Source organism: Cricetulus griseus, chromosome 3, assembly GCF_003668045.3.
Source record: "Cricetulus griseus strain 17A/GY chromosome 3, alternate assembly CriGri-PICRH-1.0, whole genome shotgun sequence".
NCBI classification, from domain to species: Eukaryota; Metazoa; Chordata; class Mammalia; order Rodentia; family Cricetidae; genus Cricetulus; species Cricetulus griseus.
Genome location: NC_048596.1, coordinates 101,875,451 through 101,896,297, shown reverse-complemented (window position 1 = coordinate 101,896,297; position 20,847 = coordinate 101,875,451). Strand labels below are relative to the sequence as shown.

General features: G+C 40.0%; 1 protein-coding gene across 1 annotated transcript in view; it reads left to right on the top strand.

Annotated features, from left to right (window-relative positions):
- The window catches only part of Rsf1 (remodeling and spacing factor 1), a 122,947-nt gene that overhangs the window by 32,443 nt on the left and 69,657 nt on the right, over nucleotides 1–20,847 (top strand). The window contains exon 2 of the mRNA XM_027407693.2: nucleotides 6,199–6,290. Coding sequence (XP_027263494.1) covers nucleotides 6,199–6,290 — 92 coding nt within the window. The remainder of the gene's footprint in view (nucleotides 1–6,198; nucleotides 6,291–20,847) is intronic.

Below are 20,847 nucleotides of genomic sequence, written 5' to 3'. Positions count from 1 at the left end.
ATCGGCCACTGCTGATGTAATAAGCCAGTCAAACCAGGTTTAATGAACAGAGCAAAGCACTCCTAGGTGACCGTCTGACAGGTGGGAATCATATGGCAAATATGGCCGCCGGGTCTTAGGTAGCCTATAGGCATGGTCTTGAGCAGCACTGGGGAGGGACCACTGTTCTGAGGACTTTCTGAAGGGGCAGGGTCTCGGGGGAGAGAGAGAGGTGTGGCTTCCACTTAATCACCAGCTGCTAAATTGGGATATTGGTTTGAGTATATACTATCCTTTTTCTTCTTCTTCTTTTTTTTTTGGGGGGGGGGGCTGTCCTGGATCTCGCTCTGTAGACCAGGCTGGCCTCAAACTCAGAGATCCTCTGCCTCCCAAGTGCTGGGATTAAAGGCGTGGCCGCCGCCGCCGCCGCCGCCGCCACTATCACCCAGTTTGACTATTTACTATTTCTGACAATTGTTTTCTGCAGTGAGGAGGTGTGGCCTTCTCTATATGTCCTAGAAAGAAGGGGAAGAAGATGGCAAGTCGAAATGTAGTACACTAAGGTTAGAAGGTAGCAGGCCTGAGGTGTAGTGAGGTTAAACCGTGAACTCGAGTGTTTTGGAAGAGTTAAAGGCGATCTTAGTTTCCAATATCATGATAGAAATACATTAAAAGTGTTTCCTATAGTGTTTTGTAACCATAGTCTTATAATACAGATAAGAAAGTCAAGGTTCAGGGCTAAAGGACCTGACCACTTGAATAGAATGGAAGAACTGAGAATTGAGCCTTTGTACTGCATTGTCTTTGGTTTCCTAAGGCAGCACCTCATTTGGTTATTGCACTGCCAGCCTGTCACACATTTTATTGATTTTATTTCCTAAAACATTTCTCAGTTCTGCTCACTGCTATGTCTGTTGTCCTTAGTATTCAAGCTTAGTTCAGGCCACACTCATCTTTACAGATATTTCCTTGAATTTACTTCAGATTTTTACCCTGTACTCTAGCTCTTAAAGCAAGCAAATGAAAACTTTCATTTTAAAATCTTATCTCCTCTGATATAGTTATTGAGGCATTTCTAAAATGCAGAACGATCTCCTGCTTTAACTTGTAAATAAAATCAGGCTTTTTAGGTGGCGTTGTGAGGCTGTCTTCATGGTAAAAGTCCCGGTCTGAAGATTCATAGTCATTGTTGCTCTTTTGTTTTTTTACACCTACTCTTGTTTCTATATGACGTTTCCCACTCCATCAACTGTCTACTTCAGGTTTTAGGTTGTACATCAGGTTCTATATTTATTTGTGACTAACCCATCCATGGAAGATTTATTCATGGAAGCTCACTAAGGACAAGGACTGCATGTCTGTATGAGGGTGTCAAATTCATTAGAAATGGATTTATGCACAGTAATGAGCTTCCATGTGGGTGCTGGGAATTGAACCCTGGTTCTCTGGATGAGCAGCCAATGTTCATTTCTCCAGCCTCAATCATTGTTTTTTACTTGCTAATAGTAGACCCTCACAAATTGCTGAATGAGTGAATGTTACACTTCTAGGTTGTCTCAAGTTAGTAGTTCAGAGTAAAGCTCTTGAGAGAATGGAGGAGTCCCAACATGAGGGAAGGGAGTCCTGGGACCAGGGAAAGATTGAATAACTGGAGTGAATCTGACCTGTTTGTTTGGATCCACTTCAGCTCCCTGAAACTTACAAGAATCCTTAGAGTTTGTGGAAACATAAGTGTTAGACACATTAGCAGCATATTCTTATTAGAAGCAACTTGGCTGAAAGCATTAACATTTCAAAGTTGACAGATTTTTTTATGACAATGAAAAGCATCTTAATCTTGACCTTGTAGTTCTGATCCTATAGTGGTATTGTAGAACTTTACTATGAACAGTAACATGAGAAATAGAGAAATCAGGAACATATTTTTGTCTCAACTCACTTTATCATCACTTAAGCCTTTTTAATCCTCAGACCTTCATAACTTTAATTCATACACCTTACATTACCATCTTATACCTTCCATTTTCAGACCTTTATACCTTCCATTCTCAGACCTTCATAACTTGCATTTATCCACCGTGTTAGACATTTCCATCTTCAGACCTTCGTAACTACATTCCCAGACCTTCATACATCTTACACTTTCCTATCTTCACATAGATAAACCCCAAAATACCTGTTCCTGAAATCTGTTTTGCTTTTAAGTTGGCAAGACTCCCAGTCGTCAAAAGCATCAGAGTTCTTGAGAAGGATAAGATTTTACCCGAATTAATGATTAAAGAATAACAGAGACTTGCCAGCAGGCTGCATGGACAGCCATCCCCAAGGTCCTCCATCCATAGTAGCGGGCTGCAGGACACCTGCCTTCTTGCTGATAACATGTGACCTGTGGATTACAGACTATAGGAAGACTCGCCTACTGTTGGCCCAAGCAATGCGGGGGAAAGTCGATTCCACTGTCCTCTTGTCCATGATCCTGGAGTACTATGTAGCAGTTGAGGTGAAGGGTAGGGTTGCTCAGTGACCAGGGTTGTCATTAACTTGAGATGAAGTTTCTTCAGTGCCCATCAGTCTTCTTGGAGGAAATGGGGTGGAGCCAGCCAGAAGCTGGCCTATCTCTCTGTTATAAAAAGCTTTTTAACAAAACAGTTTAAATGCCATATTCTCTAGATCTCTGAGCATTTGAGGGCTGTCTGTTTAGTATCTCAGCAGTCAAAAGTTTGCCTTTAGTTGTTAGACCCCTGGAAAACTCAGGTATCCGGGGTCCCAGGCCACGACTTCAGTCACCCCAATCACCAGGCGGATTCGAGAGCTTGATGCAAACTGCACGAGGCTTTATTGTAATTTAACGAGCTAACCCCATGTTAGCCATGGCGGATGGCTCGCAAAAGACAGCTCCTAGGGCCTCCCAAGAGAGCTTATAGGGCAGCATAAGGGGAGTGTCTAGGGGTACACACAGGCTCACTATTGGTGTGCCTCCAGCCTTGGAGGGCTTGCTCTGTGTTGATTGGCCAACTGGTTGTTATGGCCCATAGGCCCTCCCAGGGTGGTTGCTATGCTTTGTGCGTCATTGCTGTGCGCTTGTCCGTAAAGCACACCCAGGGTCGTAAAGCATAGGACCACCAGCTAACTTCTGATTGGTTCCTTGTCACAAGGCAGGCATCTGACCTCTAAGTGACCAAGGCAAGGTTATGGCAAGCATGTGTTCAGCTGTTATGGCTGCCGAAAGGGAAGCTGGTCCCTTCATAGTTAGAGAAAAATCCCTTTTTGTAATAAAAGCTGTACCTTTGTAAATGGCTTACAGGATGAACTGAGTGGCATAAATATTTTGTTAATTTGATATAGACCTTTGTGATTTTAAATGTTCATTATCATTTAAAGAACATGAGTTAAATTTAAGTTGTATAGACTTAGCTTATATTTTAAATATAGTTAAATTAGACCTTTATGACTTTAAATGTTTACCATCATTTCAATATACATAGCAATTTAGAAATATGAGAGTTAGCACAGTTTAATTTAAGTTGTATGTAGAGTTAGGTAAGTATAAAGTTAAATTACAGGTACAGAGACAAGCAGGACTAGATAACAGTAAAAGTGGGAACCAGAATGTAATCTCTGAACCGTATACTGTAGAAAGCAGGCAGTAGATTTAAAGGGACAGATAGACTTAAACAGAGGGCCCTGGAAAGACACAGTATATTCTGTAAACAAGCCATGAGCAACAGAGCCAGTGAAAGAAGAAATCACAGACAAAATAAGATAAAATAAAAAGCAAAAAGAATCTGAAAGAAATAAAAAATCTGGCAGACAGGTTTGCTGGCACACTCCAGCACAGGCTGGAATGGGTGTGCCTACAGGTAGGTCATATGACCAAGATGGCAGCCCCCAGGTTAGCCCACATGGCCAAGATGGCGGCGACCATAAGCCGGTTTTTTGTCTTGTCTGTTTACCGGCTTGTTGGCTGCAACCAGAAAGGTTCCTTATGCATTTCCCATGGGTGAGGCAAGTGGAAAAACCGGCAAAAGCTCCTCTCTGGATGCCCGTTGGCCCGTGGGATTTGTCAGGGGCCTGGCCCCGAAGGGGACACAGCTGTCCCTGAAACCGAAAAAGGACCCAGTGGTCCGAACTGAAAAAGCAAAAAAAGCACCGCTCCTGGAGTGGGATCCCAAGCCTGACCCTAGGGAAATTGAAGTGATATCTTACTGGATTGTAGCAAACAGGCAGATGAGTGAGTTCCAGAGATGCTTAATTGGAAAAGCTGCGGAGTAGAAGTGTACAGAGTGTGCAGGCAGGAGGAAGTGCCAGGAAAAGCCGAGATGGAAAGTGGGTTATGAGTTCGGATTTTAGGATTCCCGAAATTTCCCATGCCCCTGGCAGGAGAGTTTACAGGGAAAGCCTATCCCGCTTGTAAGCTGCGAGCTTACGGAGAGAGCCTAAACTGAATTGAGCGCCAAATGTTATGTTTTTGCTCACCATAGAGAGGCAGAAGAGGTTCGAGAAGAGAGGGAAGTTGGAACTTTTAAAGGGAACACTACGCTTGCACACTGAGGTCCCACACATGTGTGGCAGGTGATGTGGTGATGACATAGCATGTTTTCCTGTGTGTGCCCTGACTGTTGTCAGGGGGCGAAGTCTGTCTCTTAAAGAGGTAGAGCTGATCAGTTAAAGCCTGAACCTTTCACCCCCTTTATTTTATTTTTCTTTCTTTCTTTTTCCTTCTTTTTTTTTTTTTTTTTTTTGGTTTTTTGAGACAAGATTTCTCTGTGTAGCTTTGCAGCCTGTTGTCCTGGAACTCACTGTGTAGACCAGGCTGGCCTCGTACTCACAGAGATCCACCTGCCTCTGCCTCCCAAGTGCTGGGGTTAAAGGCGTGTGCCACCACTGCCTGGCTGGTACCTATAATTTCTTTTATGTTGTTAGTGGTATTTGGGATTTGGGAAATACAAACTTTGGCAGCCATATCTGTCCTATATATTTCCCTTGGTTCTAATTAATATAATTTAAAAACAATCAGATCGTGTCTGAGAGATATTTAGAGGAACTCTTGTTGTTTGCAGTAAGAACAGAGAACCTGAGTGAAGTTAGAGCAATCTTTTTAAGTTTAAATAAGAGTTAAAACCCAGTGAGGAAGGTATAGGAAGGTAGAGTTTCTCTTAAAGATGGCCATCTAATGGTCAGTCATGTTCAAGTGCCAGTGCTTTGGAAGATAAGGACTTTTTTTATTTGTTTGCTTTTGTGTTTATTTCTCAGATAGGGTTTCTCTGTGTAGATTCGGGTCCTGTCCTGGAACTCGCTCAGTAGGATGGCCTCGAACTCACAGAGATCCACCTGTCTCTGCTTCCCAAGTCCTGGGGTTAAAGGCAAAGGAATCTGCCACTACCGCCTGGCCTTTTTTTTTTTTTTTTTGTCTGAGAAGGTTTGCAGACAGGGATCCATAGGATGTTACAGAGAAATTTAGCTGGTCATATAGGAGTTAGATTTAAAGCACGTTTTTTAGTTTAGTTTAGTTTGTTTGTTTTTGTTTTAAGTTTGAACTCTGTTAGGCTAGTTTCTAAAATGTCCACCAACCTGAGATGAATATTCTTCAATTCTTTTCTCATTGTATGATTTTGTATCTCGGTCTGGAATCCAAATGTATAACATGAGGAACACTAAGAAATTTTAGTTGTTTAGTTAAGTGCTTTTATTTGATGGTTATTTACTTATTTTATAAATGGGGGGTTGAACCTGTCCCCTCTACATGCTAGGCAAAGTGCTTTACCACTGATCTACATTAAAAATAAATGAATAATGGCTTTGTGTTTTTGGAGCAGTTTTCTGTTCACAGGAAAATGAAGCAGAAAGGCCAGAGCTTTGACTTTGCTCTTCTTTCTTTCACTCCTCCCCATCCCCACCCCATGTGGGGCCTGCACCGTGTGGGTCTTCTGTGACCATTAAACTAATGTGACTTACTCTGTAGTTTACAATAGGTCTCATTCCTAATGATAGTTCAAGATATGACTATTCCCCATTAGTTCTCTGAAAACAGTATTTAGTCATTTTTCATTCTAGTTTAGGCTTTTAAGGATTCAGGGATAAAGAAAGTAGAACCCGCAACATTCTGGGTTTTGAGAGAGGATTTAGGACTGGAGGAAGTGGATTTTTATTTTTGATTTTTTAAATCTTAAATGTTTGTATAAATATTTTGTTGGCTAACAGAACTTTTTCCTTTTTAAGTACCAAAAGAACTGGTGGAGCTCCATTTGAAGTTGATGAGGAAGATTGGCAAATCCGTTACAGCAGACAGATGGGAAAAATATTTGATCAAGGTAACTGCAAATTACGTTCTGACACTGAAATGCGCTCCCATTTAATATGAATTGATATTTGCATTTAGTAGCATGCGTTTAAAACAATTTATTAAGAGTTACAGAATATGACTACACTCCATGTTGTTATGTTTTTCTCTTTGCCGCTGGTAAGAAGCAGTTACTTTGTAAGTTCCTGTTGGGAAACAACATTATATATTTATTTAGTTTTGGTTTTGGGCAAACTCTGGGACACTCAGTTTAGCCTTAAATTTGAGATACTCCTGCCTCACCATGCCTAGGTGAACAACAGCTTTATCATGCCATGAGCATACTAGACAAAGAACTCTAGCCTTGTCGCACTCTTATTTCTAAAGTTAAGTTTAAAAGTTGTGCCTTTTTTTTTATATCCCGAGGATTTGTTTCGTTTTGTGGTTGTTTTTTAAAGCTGAAGTCTGTGTAGTCTAAGCTGGCTTTGAACTCCCCATCCTCTTGCATCTGTAACCTCAGTCCTGAGGTTTTTGGCACATCACCACTACCACTTGCTCAGAACTTCCCATACTTTTTCTCATTCTTTCTTTAAAATTAACCTGATCAAATAAAATATTTTTGTTTAAATCACCTAGAAGATATAGATAGAACCTGAATTTATTCCTGATTTGAAAGATAACTCTCAAGGCTATAGAGATCAGCTAAGAGCAATGGCAGCTTTTCCAAAGGTCCTGAGTTTAATTCCCAGCAACCACAAGGTGGCTCACAACCATCTTTAATAGGATCTAATGCCCTCTTCTGGCACGCAGGTATATATGCAGAACATAAAATACTTAAAAAAAAAAAAAAAGCTGGTGGTGGTTGCGCATGTCTTTAATACCAGTGCTCAGGAGGCAGAGGCAGGCGAATCTCTATGAGTTTAAGGCTAGCCTGGTCTACAGAGTGAGTTCCTGGAAAAAGATGAGCAAGAGGAGGGTGGGGGGAATCAACAGGACATCCTGGGCAATCTCAGCTTAAGATGGATCCTACTAACCCTTTGTAGGATGACCTTGAATTTTCTGCCTCCACTTGAGTGCTGAGATTATAGCAGTACTGTGTGGTGCTGGGGACAAACCCAGGGCTTTGTGCCTGCTAGACAAACATTCTACAACATGAGCTCCATTCTCAGTCTCCCGTCCTCTGCATTCAGACTTATTGTCCAGAATTGCATCCAAATGATGAGTACTTACCAAAGGCTAAGCTCATGTATTTTGTTGTACTTTATTTATATGATGCTGAGTGGGAGTATTTTGACTTCTGTAACATACTAAAGTATTAAGTTATAATTTTAGGCGATTGAAAGAGTTTTTTCTTGCCTACTTAAAAAAACAAAATTTTAATCAGCTAATTAGATGGCTCAGTGGGTGAATATAGGCCACCAAGCCTGATGATCTGACTTAGATCCCTGGGTTCTAACCAGAGGGCAGGAGTCCTGAGTGTTATCCTTTGACCTCCCTCACACACTGGAAATCACTTGAAAAATAAACAAATGAATTCAGTAAAACTTTAAAAATGCTATCCTGTTTTAGCAGGGGGATCTGTGTGATTATAGGACTCTGTGAAAAGAGTATTCATCATAGATAAGAGCTCTTGTTTTTATAATAAATACCATATGTACTATTTGGGTTATCTTTGTTTTATTATATACTACTCTAAATTAAGTGATAGGAAACAATGATTTAGATCAGTTTTTTAAAAAGATTTTATTTATATTTTATTTATTATGTATACATTTATCTGCATGCATGCTTGCACACCAGAAGAAGGCACCAGATCTCATTATAGATGGTTGTGAACCATCATGTGGTTGCTGGGAATGGAACTCAGGATCTCTGGAAAGAGCAGCCAGTGCTCTTAACCTCTGAGCCATCTCTCCAGCCCCATTGGATCAGTTTTTATCAGATTAGGAATAGCAAAAATCACTTCTATCATCCTCTATTTGCTGAAGTAGTGAAAACTCTGACCATAGCCAATGGAGGAAGAAACATAGACTTCCGACTCTAAATTTGTAGGACTGTCTTAACTTTTGAAAAAAAATCAATATAAAATATATTCAGCTGGGAATGTAGATCAGTGGGTGGAGTCCTGGCTTAGCAAATCCTGTGTTTGATTACCAGTACTGCGTAAACCTGTAATCCCAGCCACTCCAGAGGTAGAAGCAGGGGATCACAAGATTTCAGATCCATCCTTGAAATAAGCTAGCTACAAGGCCCCCTAGGCTATGTGAAATCCTGTCTTCAGAACAACAAAAGGAAAGTTAGATTTTTCTTCACAAACATGTACCTGTAAGCACATGAGTGCACACACACACAGGCACACAATTTAATCTAATTAAAAAGGTAAATGTTAGTAACAGGTCAGTCAAATGGCTCAGCAGGTATAGGTGTCTGCTGCCAAGTTTGACATTCCCTAGACACATGGTTATCCTGACATCCACAAGTGCCCTGTGGTAGATATGCACCCTCATGTACATGCCTGTGCATTTATGCACATATGCACATTAAATAAATTAATTTAATTTGCAGTACACTAAAATATAAGATAAAACACTGTAAAGTTGACTTAGAATTTCAAAGATTTTTATGTAATGGGATTTTCTAAAAGAAAAAATTGGTAATATTTCATTACCAGTTGCTGAAAACATGAATTTATGAATGATAAATGAATAAATTCCAAGTGATTTTTAAAATACCAGTGGAATTGATGTTTTTTTATTCAAAAATGATTAATTAATGAAGAGTTCAGAGCTTAAAAAAAGAAGCTGGGATATCAGGGCATTAGCTTTAACATAGTATTTAAAAATTATAAGGACTGATTTTTCTATTTTATTTATTTATTTATTTATTTATTTATTTATTTATTTATTGAGGCAGGGTCTCACTTTGCAGTCTAGGCTGGTCTTTAATTTGCAATCCTTCTGAGTTTTGAGATTACAGGTGTACTATAGTAAGCCTGGTTAAAAGATTTTAATTTCTTGCTTTTTTTTTTTCAATGTCTGAAAGCTAAGCTAGAAGTAAGTATCTTATATCCTAATCCTGGCTCTGTTACTAACAAACCTCAGTATGTTGAGTAAGTTAATATGTTAAATAATTCACTCTGAATTGTTTTCAGGCTTTGTAGGATGTGAACGTAGAGATGATGATTTTATAAGACTCTTTAGCCCTGTGATGTGGTTCTAGTTCAACTTCTTAAGTTGAGATATACTCACATACTGTAAATTCTTCCTTTCAGAAAAAATAGTTGAGTGGTGTGTAGTACATTCACAGAGTTGGGCAGCCACAGCAGTAGAAGAAACTTGGTACTCGTTAGCCACACTTCCCTGCATTTTATGATGCCATGAATTTGCCTGCTCTGGATGTTATATGTAATAGGGTCATCAGTGTACAGTCATTTGTGTTTGCTTTCTTTTATTTAGTATTTTCTGCTAGGGGTGTTATATTCATGGTGCTCTGCAGTGGCCGCTGTGTAGTTGCAGAACATTTTCATCACTAAGGAAACTTTGTATCTATTAAAGACTTCTACTTTGTACCTGTAGCTCAGGCAGTGGGTAATTTATTTGTCTTGGAGGATTTGCTTTTTCTTGACTGTTCCTGTAAGTGGAATCTTAGCAAACTGTTCTTGTGTCTATTTTCTTTCACTTAGCTTGATGTCTTCAAGGTTCATCCATTTTTTCTTGTGTTGGTATTCTTGTTTATACTTAATAATATTCCACTGTAACATTATGGTATTTGGCTTGCTTCCATCTTTTGCCTACTGTGAAGAGTGCTGCATTTTGAACATTTGTGCACATTTGGGGAATACAAGTGATTTCATTTCTATTATGGAAATCCTGTGTCATGTAGTAATTCCATATTAACTTGTATTATATCTTCCATGACAACTTACACAATTTTACATTTCTGTAAGGAATATATGAGGGTTGTTCTTCCATCATTCTTCATAGCAACACACTTAACTCATTTTATTTTGTTTTATAGTAATGATGATCCTAGTATGTTTGCATTTCTCAAATAATTAGTATGATGAACATTATTTTCATGTGTTATTTCTGTTTATCTTCTCTGTCCTTGCCAACTTTCTTTTTTTTTTTTGGTGGGGGGGTTTCTAGACAAGGTTTCTCTGTGGCTTTGGAGGCTGTCATGGAACTAGCTCTTGTAGACCAGGCTGGCCTTGAACTCACAGAGATCCACCTGCCTCTACCTCTGCCTCCTGAGTGCTAGGACTAAAGGTGTGCGTTACCACGAGTCTGCCCTTGCCAACTTTTAAAGTGGTCATTTGTCTTAGTGCTGTTGAGTTGTGTGTCTTGTATAGTTCTTCATGTATTTTGTAGACTAGAACTTTACCAGATACATGATTTGCAAATACTTCATTCTATTTTTTGAGTTGTCTTTTTACTTTATTGATAGTTTCCTGTGATGCATTAGAAGTTAATTTTAGTTTTAATTAATAAAATCCACAGTATCTACTTTTTCCTTATATTTCATACTTTGATGTCATGTTTAAGAAACTCTTGTGTAGCCCAAACTGAAAGGATTGTTGTTTTGTTTTGTTGAGTTGCTTGTTTGTTTTTTGTGGTGCTGAGTGTTGAACCCAGGATGTTGAAGACATGCTATCACTCAGCTTCATCCCTGACTCTCAAGGGAAAGATGTAATGCTATGTTTTTAGGTTGAGGTCTTGGATTTAGACCTGTGATCTACTTTGAGTTAATTGTTTATTCTGAGATGGCCATCTAATTAGATTCTCTGGCATGTGGATTTCAAGTTGTTTTACCATCAGTTATCAAAATGAAGTTCTTTCTGTCATTGATTTTTTTTTTCCCCCCCAAGACCGGGTTTCTCTGTGTAGCTTTGTAGACCAGGTTGACCTCGAACTCACAGAGATCCTAATGCCTCTGCCTCCTGAGTGCTGGGATTGAAGGCGTGCGCCACCACTGCCCGGTCTGTCATTGAATTTTGTTGACATCTTGGTAGAATGGTTGGTGACCAAGAATGTGATAGTTTTGTTTTGAAGTTTCAGTCCCATTCCATTTATCTCTTTTGTTATTGCTGTACTGTCTTGATTACTATATGTTTTTAGTTAGTTTTAGAATTGTTTATTATCCCCCTTCCCACATAGGGTTTAATGGTGTAGCCTTGGCTGCCCTGGAACTTGCTCTGTAGACCATACTGGCCTCATACTCAGAGATCTGCCTGCCTTTGCCTCCCAGGTGCTGGGATTAAAGGTATGCATCATCACCACCCTGCCAAAATGTTACCTTTCAAGATTGTTTTACCTCTTTTGCTCTTGGATTTTCATACAAATTTGGGATTAGTTTACCAATTTTTAAAAAATGCCAGCTTGAATTTGTGTAGAGATTGTGTTACCATCAGTAACTTTTGATCCATAAACAAAGTCTGTCATTTAGTTTTGTTAGGTCTTCTTTAAAAAGTTGTGTAGTTTCCAGAGTTGGGCTTAAATTCATTGTGCCTTGGTCTGTATAGTATTTTATAGATGTCAAAATCTACAGTTGCACAAATCTCTTAAATGGCTTCGTAGTTGGATATAACCGATATATGTCTTCTTCTATACATGAAATTAATTAATTAATTATTTTGTGTGTGTGTGTGTGTGTGTGTGTGTGTGTGTGTGTGTGTGTGTGTGTGTTGGTGTTTTGTTGTGTGTGTGTGTGTGTTGGTGTTGTGTGTGTGTGTGTGTGTGTGTGTGTGTTGGTGTTTTGTTTTCATGTCTATGCACCATGTGCATGCCTGGTGCCCTCAAAGACCAGAAGAGGGCATCAAATTTCCTGGAACTAGAGTTACAGAGGGTTGTGAGCTGCCATGTGGGTGCTTAGAATGGAACTCAGTTCTCCTGGAAGAACAGCTAGTGCTCTTAATTCCCAAGCCATTTCTCCAGCACCATGTGTTTGTTTTTGAGGTAGGGCATTACTATGTAGTTCTGGGTGGCCTTGTATGCTATATGTAGAACAAGTTGGCCTTAACCTCACAAGAGATCTGTGTGCTTCTGCCTCCTCAGTGTTGTGATTTAAGATGTGTGCCGCCGTATCTGGCTCCTAACTATCCATTTATCCTGAATACTTGTATTTTACCACTTTGATCCCTGTATTCTTGGGCACCTGAATACTTGGTCCCCAGTTTTGTTGGGGTAGGTTTAGGAGGTGTTACCTTGCTGGAGGAATGATGTCACTGGAGCAGATTTTGAGGTTTCAGGAGCTGTGTCATTTCCAGTGCACTTTCTTAGCTTCTTGTTTGCTGTTTGAGATGTGAGTTCTCAGTTGTTGCTCCAGCTGCTGTGTCTGCCACTGTTACTGTCGACCCTAACCACCTGAAATTGTAAACCCAAAATAATCCCTTCCTTCTATAAATTGCCTTGGTTTTGGTGTTTCACTACAGCAATAGAAAAGTTTTGAGACTCCTTTAAAGACTATCAGGTCCATTTGCTATTTTGAATTAAGAATCTTTAGTTCCGGTCAGCAGCTTGGGGAGGGAAGGGTTTATTTTGCTTACACCTCTGATCATAGTTCATCACTGAAGGAAGCCAAGTCAGGAACTCATTCAAGCAGAGACCATGGAGGAATGCTGCTTACAGGCTTGTTCTCCATGACTTGCTCAGCCTGCTTTCTTATATAACTCAGACTGATTGCATAGGGGGTTGCCCTTTCACATCAATCTGCTTTTTTGGGGGCGGGGGGAGGCTCGAGACAGGGTTTCTATGTGGCTTTGGAGGCTGTCCTGGAACTAGCTCTTGTAGACCAGGCTAGGTCTGAAACTCACAGAGATCTGCCTGCCTCTACCTCCCAAGTGCTGGGAGTAAAGACCTGCACCACCAACATCCGCTAACGTTTTTGTGTGTGGTTGTCTTGCCTACATGTATATGTGTATATCACATAGGTTCCTGGTGCTGGAAGAGACTGTTTGATCCCCTGAAACTGGAGTTATGGGTAGGCCACCTTATGTAGGTCACCTTATGGATGCTGGGAATCAAACCTGGGTCCTTTGCAAGAGCAGCCAGTGCTCTTAACCACTGAGCCATCTCTCCAGCCCTCACATCAATCATTAATCAAGAAAATGTTCCACAGGCTTGCCTAGGGGGCCAGTTTGGGAAACATCTACTAAATTGAGGTTCCATCTTCTGAGATGACTCTAGCTTGTGTCAAATTGACAAAAGACTAACTATCACAGACCTCAAAGTCTGCTGTGCTTATTATGTTGCCCTTTACTGAAAAAAAAAATGCACTTGACCTTTGATGAATATCATGCCTAGAATACTGCTGAGCATATACGCATCTAACCATTATTTGTTTTATTTTTATTTTTATTTTTTTTGAGACAGGCTTTCTCTGTGTAGCTTTGGAGCCTTATCCTGGCACTCCGCTCTGGAGACCAGGCTGACCTCGAACTCACAGAGATCCTCCTGCCTCTGCCTCTCCAGTGCTGGGATTAAAGATGTGGGCCACCAACGCCTGGCAATGATTATTTGTTGAGTGAATAAATGTTATTCAATAGCTTGGAAAAGACAGAGATGTATCTTTGATTGTACAGCCTTAAAAACAACAAAGTTCTCTATTGACAATAAAGAAATTTAGCTGGGTGGTGGTGGCACATACTTTTGATCCCAGCACTAGGGAGGCAGAGTCATGTGGATTTCTTGAGTTTGAGGCCAGCCTGGTCTATATAGCCAGTTTCAGGACAGCCAGCACTACACAGAGAAATCCTGTCTTAAAAAAAAAAAAAAAATCTATATTGTTTTTTAAAGGGGTATTATATTTGTTCATATATTATATAATATTTTTCTCTCTAAATCACCAAAAATGGGCATGATACTTTATATTGCATGAACCTTGTGTGTAGTTGTGTTTGCCAGGAAATTTTATTATTATACAGTCATATTATGCTTGTTATGGTTTAAATATGGAACTCCTCTCACAACTTGTGTGCTTGAGCACCAGATCCCCAGCCAGTAGTACTACTTTGGGAGATTGTGGAGCTTTCTAGATCTGAGATCTAGCTGGTGGACATAGATCATTAGGAGTAAGCCGTGAGGTTATATTTCCTGACTCTGCTTCCAGCCAGAGCTGTCTGTGTTTTTGGTCTGCCAGAATGTGGGTAATCGCAGCTGTATGTTACCTCCACTGTGCCTTCCCCACTCTAATGGACTAGCTGCTACACTGTGATCCAGAATAAACCGTCTTCCCTTATATTGCCTCTTTAGGTGCTCTGTCACAGTGATAAGAAAGTAACCAATAAAATCATGTGAAGGTTCAAGTTTCATTTTGGCTCAGGTTATATTTTTAAGATTTTCCTTTTTAGCCACTGTTCTGTCAATTATTAAAAATGCTATTGCTAGCCTAGTAGGAACTAGCAAACTATAGCCAAATCCTGTCTGATTTTGTAAATAAAGTGGAATTGAAACAGGGACAGGTCTGTGGGTAGATGACTTCATTCTACAGTGTCAAGCCAAGTAGTTTTAAACAAGAATTGAGTACATGATGCTTAAAATGTTTATTATTATCCCTCTGCAGATACAGTTGATTGATATCTGGTCTAAAGAGTGTATATAGATCATTGGCCACTATAAAATTAAAATGCTAGAAAATGACTGACCAACCTGATGTTAGGCATATAAAAAGGACAAACATCTCCATTTATATTAAAATGGTGGCCCAGTCAACAGATGTCACATAAATACATCAAAAGCCAGCTTCATCCTCTTTTAAACCTGTCATACCTATAGAACCCATGATGTATTCATGTTAGCCTGAACCAAGATTTAGGGATTGCCTCAGAGTTCTTTTTGCTGTTCCCCAGCAGCAATCAGTCAAATCTATCTGGTTTCCTTCCTGTTTCTCTGATCTGCCTTTTCATATCTCAGTTGTTCTGCTTATTTCATGCAGTTACCATTCCTTGCCTGATTCTTCACATTCTACCTCCTTTTAACTTTGGACCACCACCCTATCCTTGAACTAAAAGGTTCCAGGTACAAAAGTGTGTGTGTGTGTGTGTGTGTGTGTGTGTGTGTGTGTGTGTGTGTGTGTGTGTGTGTGTGTGTGTGTGTGTGTGTGTGTGTGTGCACATGTGCAGGCATGTGTGTTTATCCATTGGTACTTTATGGAAGCTGGAGCAAGCTAGCTGTAACATTCTTCTGCCTCATTCCCTTGAGGCAGGATTTCTCACTGAACCTGGAATTCTCAGCTAAGCTGGCTGGCCAGCAAGGCCCAGTGCTCTTCCTGTCTAACACATATCCAAACACATCAACACCCCTCTTCTCCTCCCCAGTTCCCAGCAAATGCTAGTATTACAGGTATGTGTGGCCATGCTTGGCTTGTACGTGAGTATTCGGTATCTGAACTCAGGTCCTTGACCTGCACAGCAAGTCCTCTTACCCACTGAGCCATTTCTCAGTCCACAAAAGGGACTTTTTTTTTAAACATAGAAATGATGCTATAATACTTTCAGAAATTCAGAAATTTTTCCTCTCACAATCTGATCTGTCTTGAACCTGCCATCTTTTTCTTGCATATGCTGTGTCTTTTTGGAATGCTTTCCTGGCAATCTCACTTATTCCTTAAGCCTCAGTTTGAGTATTACTGTCTTCTTAAGGCATTTTCCCAGGAAAATATTCCTTAGTTTAACTCCATTATAGAAACTATTGTTTGAATTTTTCCTCTGTGGATTTGGAATTAAATTCATTGTGGAAACTATTGTGTTTTGTTTTGTTTTGTGTTTTCCTCTGAGACAGTGTCTCACTGTGTAGCCTTAAGCTTCTGATTCTACTGTCTAAGCCTCTCTGGTGCTGAGATTACAGGCATGTGCCAAAAGACCTGGTTCCTATTGTGTGATTTTTATAATGAATATGTGCTATGTACTGTTTAAAACTTTACATTTTCTTTTGTGTCATTGTAACTTTGAAATACAGATTATCTGTTTTGTGTTTGAGGAAATTGAATTTGAGAAGCTAAAAAACTTGTACAGGCCCACATTGCTAAAAATGGCAGAGCCAGCATTTTGTTGAAGCCCAGGACTTGCTGACTCCAGTGCTTTGATGGGCCATTCCATGAAATGCCTCTCACATTTGTCTTTCTTCTAGATTGTCTCTTGAATGCTTGTTTCTTTTCACTTGTAAGCAGTGATGCTAGGTTAAATAGCCACTTAGACAATTCCAGCTTTCTTGTTTTTATTTCTCATTTACAGTTGGCAGTCAGTTCTGTGGTAGTACTTTACCTTTCTTTGCTCTATATTGTTTTCCTTGTAGTAGTGCTATGCATGTGTACTTCTGAGAGCTATTTCTCCTTTGAAGTAATGGGATATCATTAAATTAAAATTCTGTTTAAATACAGACCAAGCATCTGGCATTTACTTCCCTCCTCATCCTAGACTCAGCAAACTACACTACTGTCACCTCTTTTTTTTATGATTTTATTTATTTATTTATTATGTATACAACATTCTGTTTCCATGTATATCTGCACACCAGAAGAGGGCACCAGGTCTCATAATGGATTGTTGTGAGTCACCATGTCATTGCTGGGAATTGAACTCAAGACCCCTGGAAGAGCAGTCAGTGCTCTTAACCTCTGAGCCATCTCTCCAACCCTGTCACCTATTTCTTAAGTCTTCTTAGTGTCTCTTTAAAACAGCTAAACTAAGACCTATAGAGTGAGCAGGAATTTGTTTGGAAATTGCCAATAGCTTAGCCTTACTATATAGTACATCTAATAAGGTACCGAGAAAGCGTGTAGTGAAGTTATTGTGAGAAGCCAAGTAAATAGTGAAGAAGCCTAAACTGGGGTTTGGGTGCATTTCCCTTCCTTCCCCCTTCCCCACTCCCTTTCCTTTTGTGGAAAGTAAAACCAAATTGACAGAGCTTGATACCTCTGTGTAACTAAGGGTATTCTTTTTTGTTTCATGTCTTGCACTGTCTAACATATATTGTCCAGTGTTATCCAGAATAGAAGAGAACTCACAAATTTAATCTAGTTACTTTTTAATTTTAAGATAGACCCTTCTAAAAATAAACATGGTTTACTAGAACTTAAACTAATGATCTGCTAGGACCTGTTGACTTCTGGCTTGGTTGGGTAAGCCTTGGCCTAATGCTTCACATTCCTCTCACTTGGCAAGCCACAAAGAAATTTCTCTGTCATTGAACTCTCATACATGAACTCTCCTGTTTCCTTTGGTTGTTAATAATTTTAGCCCCCACAAATGATTTCAGACAACCTTGACTGTGGATAATAAATGTCACTATACTATATTAGTATATGCCACAAGTTCTTCAAAAGTGGCAAAGAAAGGGGATTGTAAAGGAAGCTATCTGGACTGGAGAGATGGCTTAGCTGTTAAAGGCTGGACTCACAACCAAACATACAAAAGAAGCTAGCCTAGCTAGGTGCAATGGTACATGTCTTCAATTCTGGTATTTAGCAGGCAGAGGCAGGCAGATTTCTGAGTTCAAAGACAGCCTACAGCTGGAACTTACTCTATAGAGTAAGTTCCAGTACAGTTGGGTACACAGAGAAATCCTACCCCCAAAAATACACATACATAAAAATGAATGAATGAATGAATAATCTAATAATTAGGGCCTATCCTCTTCTTTTTTTTTTGTAAAATTTTTAAAAGATTTATAACTACTATTTTCTTGTTTCATGTGTATGAGTGTTTTGCCTGCTTGTTGTATAGCTGTGTGTCATGTGTATGCCTGATGCCCAAGGAAGCTAAAAAAGGGCATCAGGTCCCATGGACCTGGCGTGAGTCACCATGTGCATGATGGGGATTGAATCCAGGTCCTCTGGAAGAGCAGTCAGTTCTCTTACCCACTGAGCTAGTTGTCTTTCCACTTCCCAACAACCTCCCCTCTTATTTATTTATTTTTTTAATAATTTATTTTATTGTTTTTTTTTTCCGAGACAGGGTTTCTCTGTGGCTTTAGAGCCTGTCCTGGAACTAGCTCTTGTAGACCAGGCTGGTCTCAAACTCACAGAGATCTGCCTGCCTCTGCCTGCCGAGTGCTGGGATTAAAGACGTGCACCACCAACGCCTGGCTCATTTATTTATTTGTTTGTTTGCTTGTTTGTTTGTTTATTTATTCAGGGTTTCTCTGTGTAGCCCTGGCTGTCCTGGAACTCAAACTCAGACAGCCACGGATCTCTGCATCCAGAGTGCTGGGATTAAAGGTGTGTGCCAATATTTCCAGGCTGAGGCTGTCCTCTTAAATTAGTTGTAATTCTAAGGGAAGTAGGTGACAGTTTAAAATTATTTTTCTTTGATTCTTTGAAAGCTTCATGTATTCTGCACCAGTGAGTTAGATAACTTTTTAAAGAAAAAGAAATTGGATCACATTGAATTGTTAATTTCCCCCCCCAACATAATATTTTTATTAATTATTTGGAAATTTCATACAATGCACCCTATCACATTCTTCCCATTCCTCTCAGGCCCACCATCCCACCCTTGTACCCCCCCCAAAAAACAAACAAACAAACAAAAAAACACCAAGTCCAATTTGTGTTGCCCATATACTCACTAAAGCATGGTCAATCTCCCAGTGCAGCCCTTAAAGAAAACTGAGTCCTTCCCCACCCCTCCAGCCCCACCAGAGGCCATCAGCTGTGTAGGACTATACTTGAGCATCTTTATTATAGTTTTTAAATACTCTCTTCTATAGCTTCCTGTTTGGACTGTTTCTTTCTTTCCCTTTTTTGGGGGGTGGGGTGGGGGAGATTTTTGTCACAGAAACCTTCAGTGTTAACCATGTTGATGTTCATGATGTGTGCTGCCACCTGAGGTCATGTTGATGTCTGTGGTTTGTGCTGTTGTTGGAGTCCCTGTTGATGCTGTGATCCAGGCTGCCATTGGAGACCATGTTGATGCCTGTGGTCTGTGCTGCCTCCAGAGGGCATGTTGATGTCCACGATCTGTGCTGCTGCTGGGGTCCAAAAGCAAATGTGCTTTTTAGACAATGAACAATTAAGTAATAAGTAAATTACTTTATGGCTTTTATGCAAAATAATAATGAGAAAATAACTTAATTTGGGCCAGTGAAATGGCTCAGTGGGTAAAGGCACTTGGCAGAAAGCCTGATGGTCCTGGCTTTGATCCCCAGGACTCACATAGTGGAAGGGGGGAGCCAACACCCACCTCTACAGTATTCTAGGACTTACCTGGGCATGGCTGTCCTTACACAAAATAAATCAATAAAAATGTGCTGGGCTGTGGTATCAAACACCTTTAATCCCAGTTCTTGGGAGGTAGAGGCAGGCAGATCTCAGTGAGTTTAAGGCCAGCCTGCTCTACAAATCTAGTTCCAGGACAGCCAGAACTGCTACACAGAGAAACCCTGCCTTGAAAAACAAAACAAAACAAGCAAACAGTAAAAATGTAATAGAGAATAACCTAATTTGTATCTTCTGGGGTGTGTTTGTACTCTTCCACAAGAAGTAATCTCATTGTTTATCTCAGTCTCCCCTCAGAACTAAAATCCCAATTGGTCCATCCATGTCCAAAGACACAGCTTCTTTTCAGGAATTTTTTTTCATACCACCAAAATTTTTAAAAATGTTGTCTTTTTTCCATAATGTAATAATGGCTGCTGATGTTTGGTACTGTGCTGTTGTACATGCACTGTCATCTAATTCATACCACATCCCACATCATATACAGATAACTCCCGTGGTGCTCTGAAGAATATAGAGGATGGCAAGGCAAGGAGTGAAGCCATGTTTGTCTGTAGATGGAGGTTTCTTTCCTTCCTGGTCATGCTGCTGATTAACTCCAAATAAGCACACTGAGACATATTAATTATGAAACTGTTTGGCTGATTTCTAGGGCTTCTTATTGGCTAACTCTCTAATTATTAACCCATTTCTATTAATCTTAAGTATTTCCACCTGGTCTTATCTTACCGGAGAAGGGTCTGGACCTATTACTCCTTCCTCAGTTACATGGCATCTCCTCTCCCCAGAATTATCCTCATCTGGTAGCCCCACCTATACCTCATGTCTGGCTACTGGCCAATCAGTGTTTACTCATCAACCAATAAGAGAAACATACATACAGAAGGATATCCCACATCATTTGTCTACTACAGCATGAATGCTCCGTCCTCACACAGCAAAGCATGCTCACGGGCGCTGAACCTTCAAGAGCACTGTTTATTCTGTGTTCATGTAATCTGTCAGTTACTTTGCTCATCACCGGGAGATTGTACCCAGTAGAAGTAACTTAAGGGAAGTTTTGGCATACACTTTCAGGGTTTTCCAGTCCATTGTTTAAGGAAGGCTTGCTTGCAGAAGTGGTTCAATCCTTGTTTGATGTCAGTCTTCTAGCTGGACCAAGAAACAGAAAATATCCCAAAAGTTTCATAACTTTACACAGCACCACTATATGGGAACCAAGTGTTCAAACACATGGGCTTGTAGAGGATATTTTATTTTATTTATTACACATGAATACCAGCAAGAGCACCAGATTTGTAATAAGAAAGTAGCTGACTCAATTCCTAAGTGCATAAGTTAATTACCCACTAAGTAAAGTTTAATTCTTATTAAAT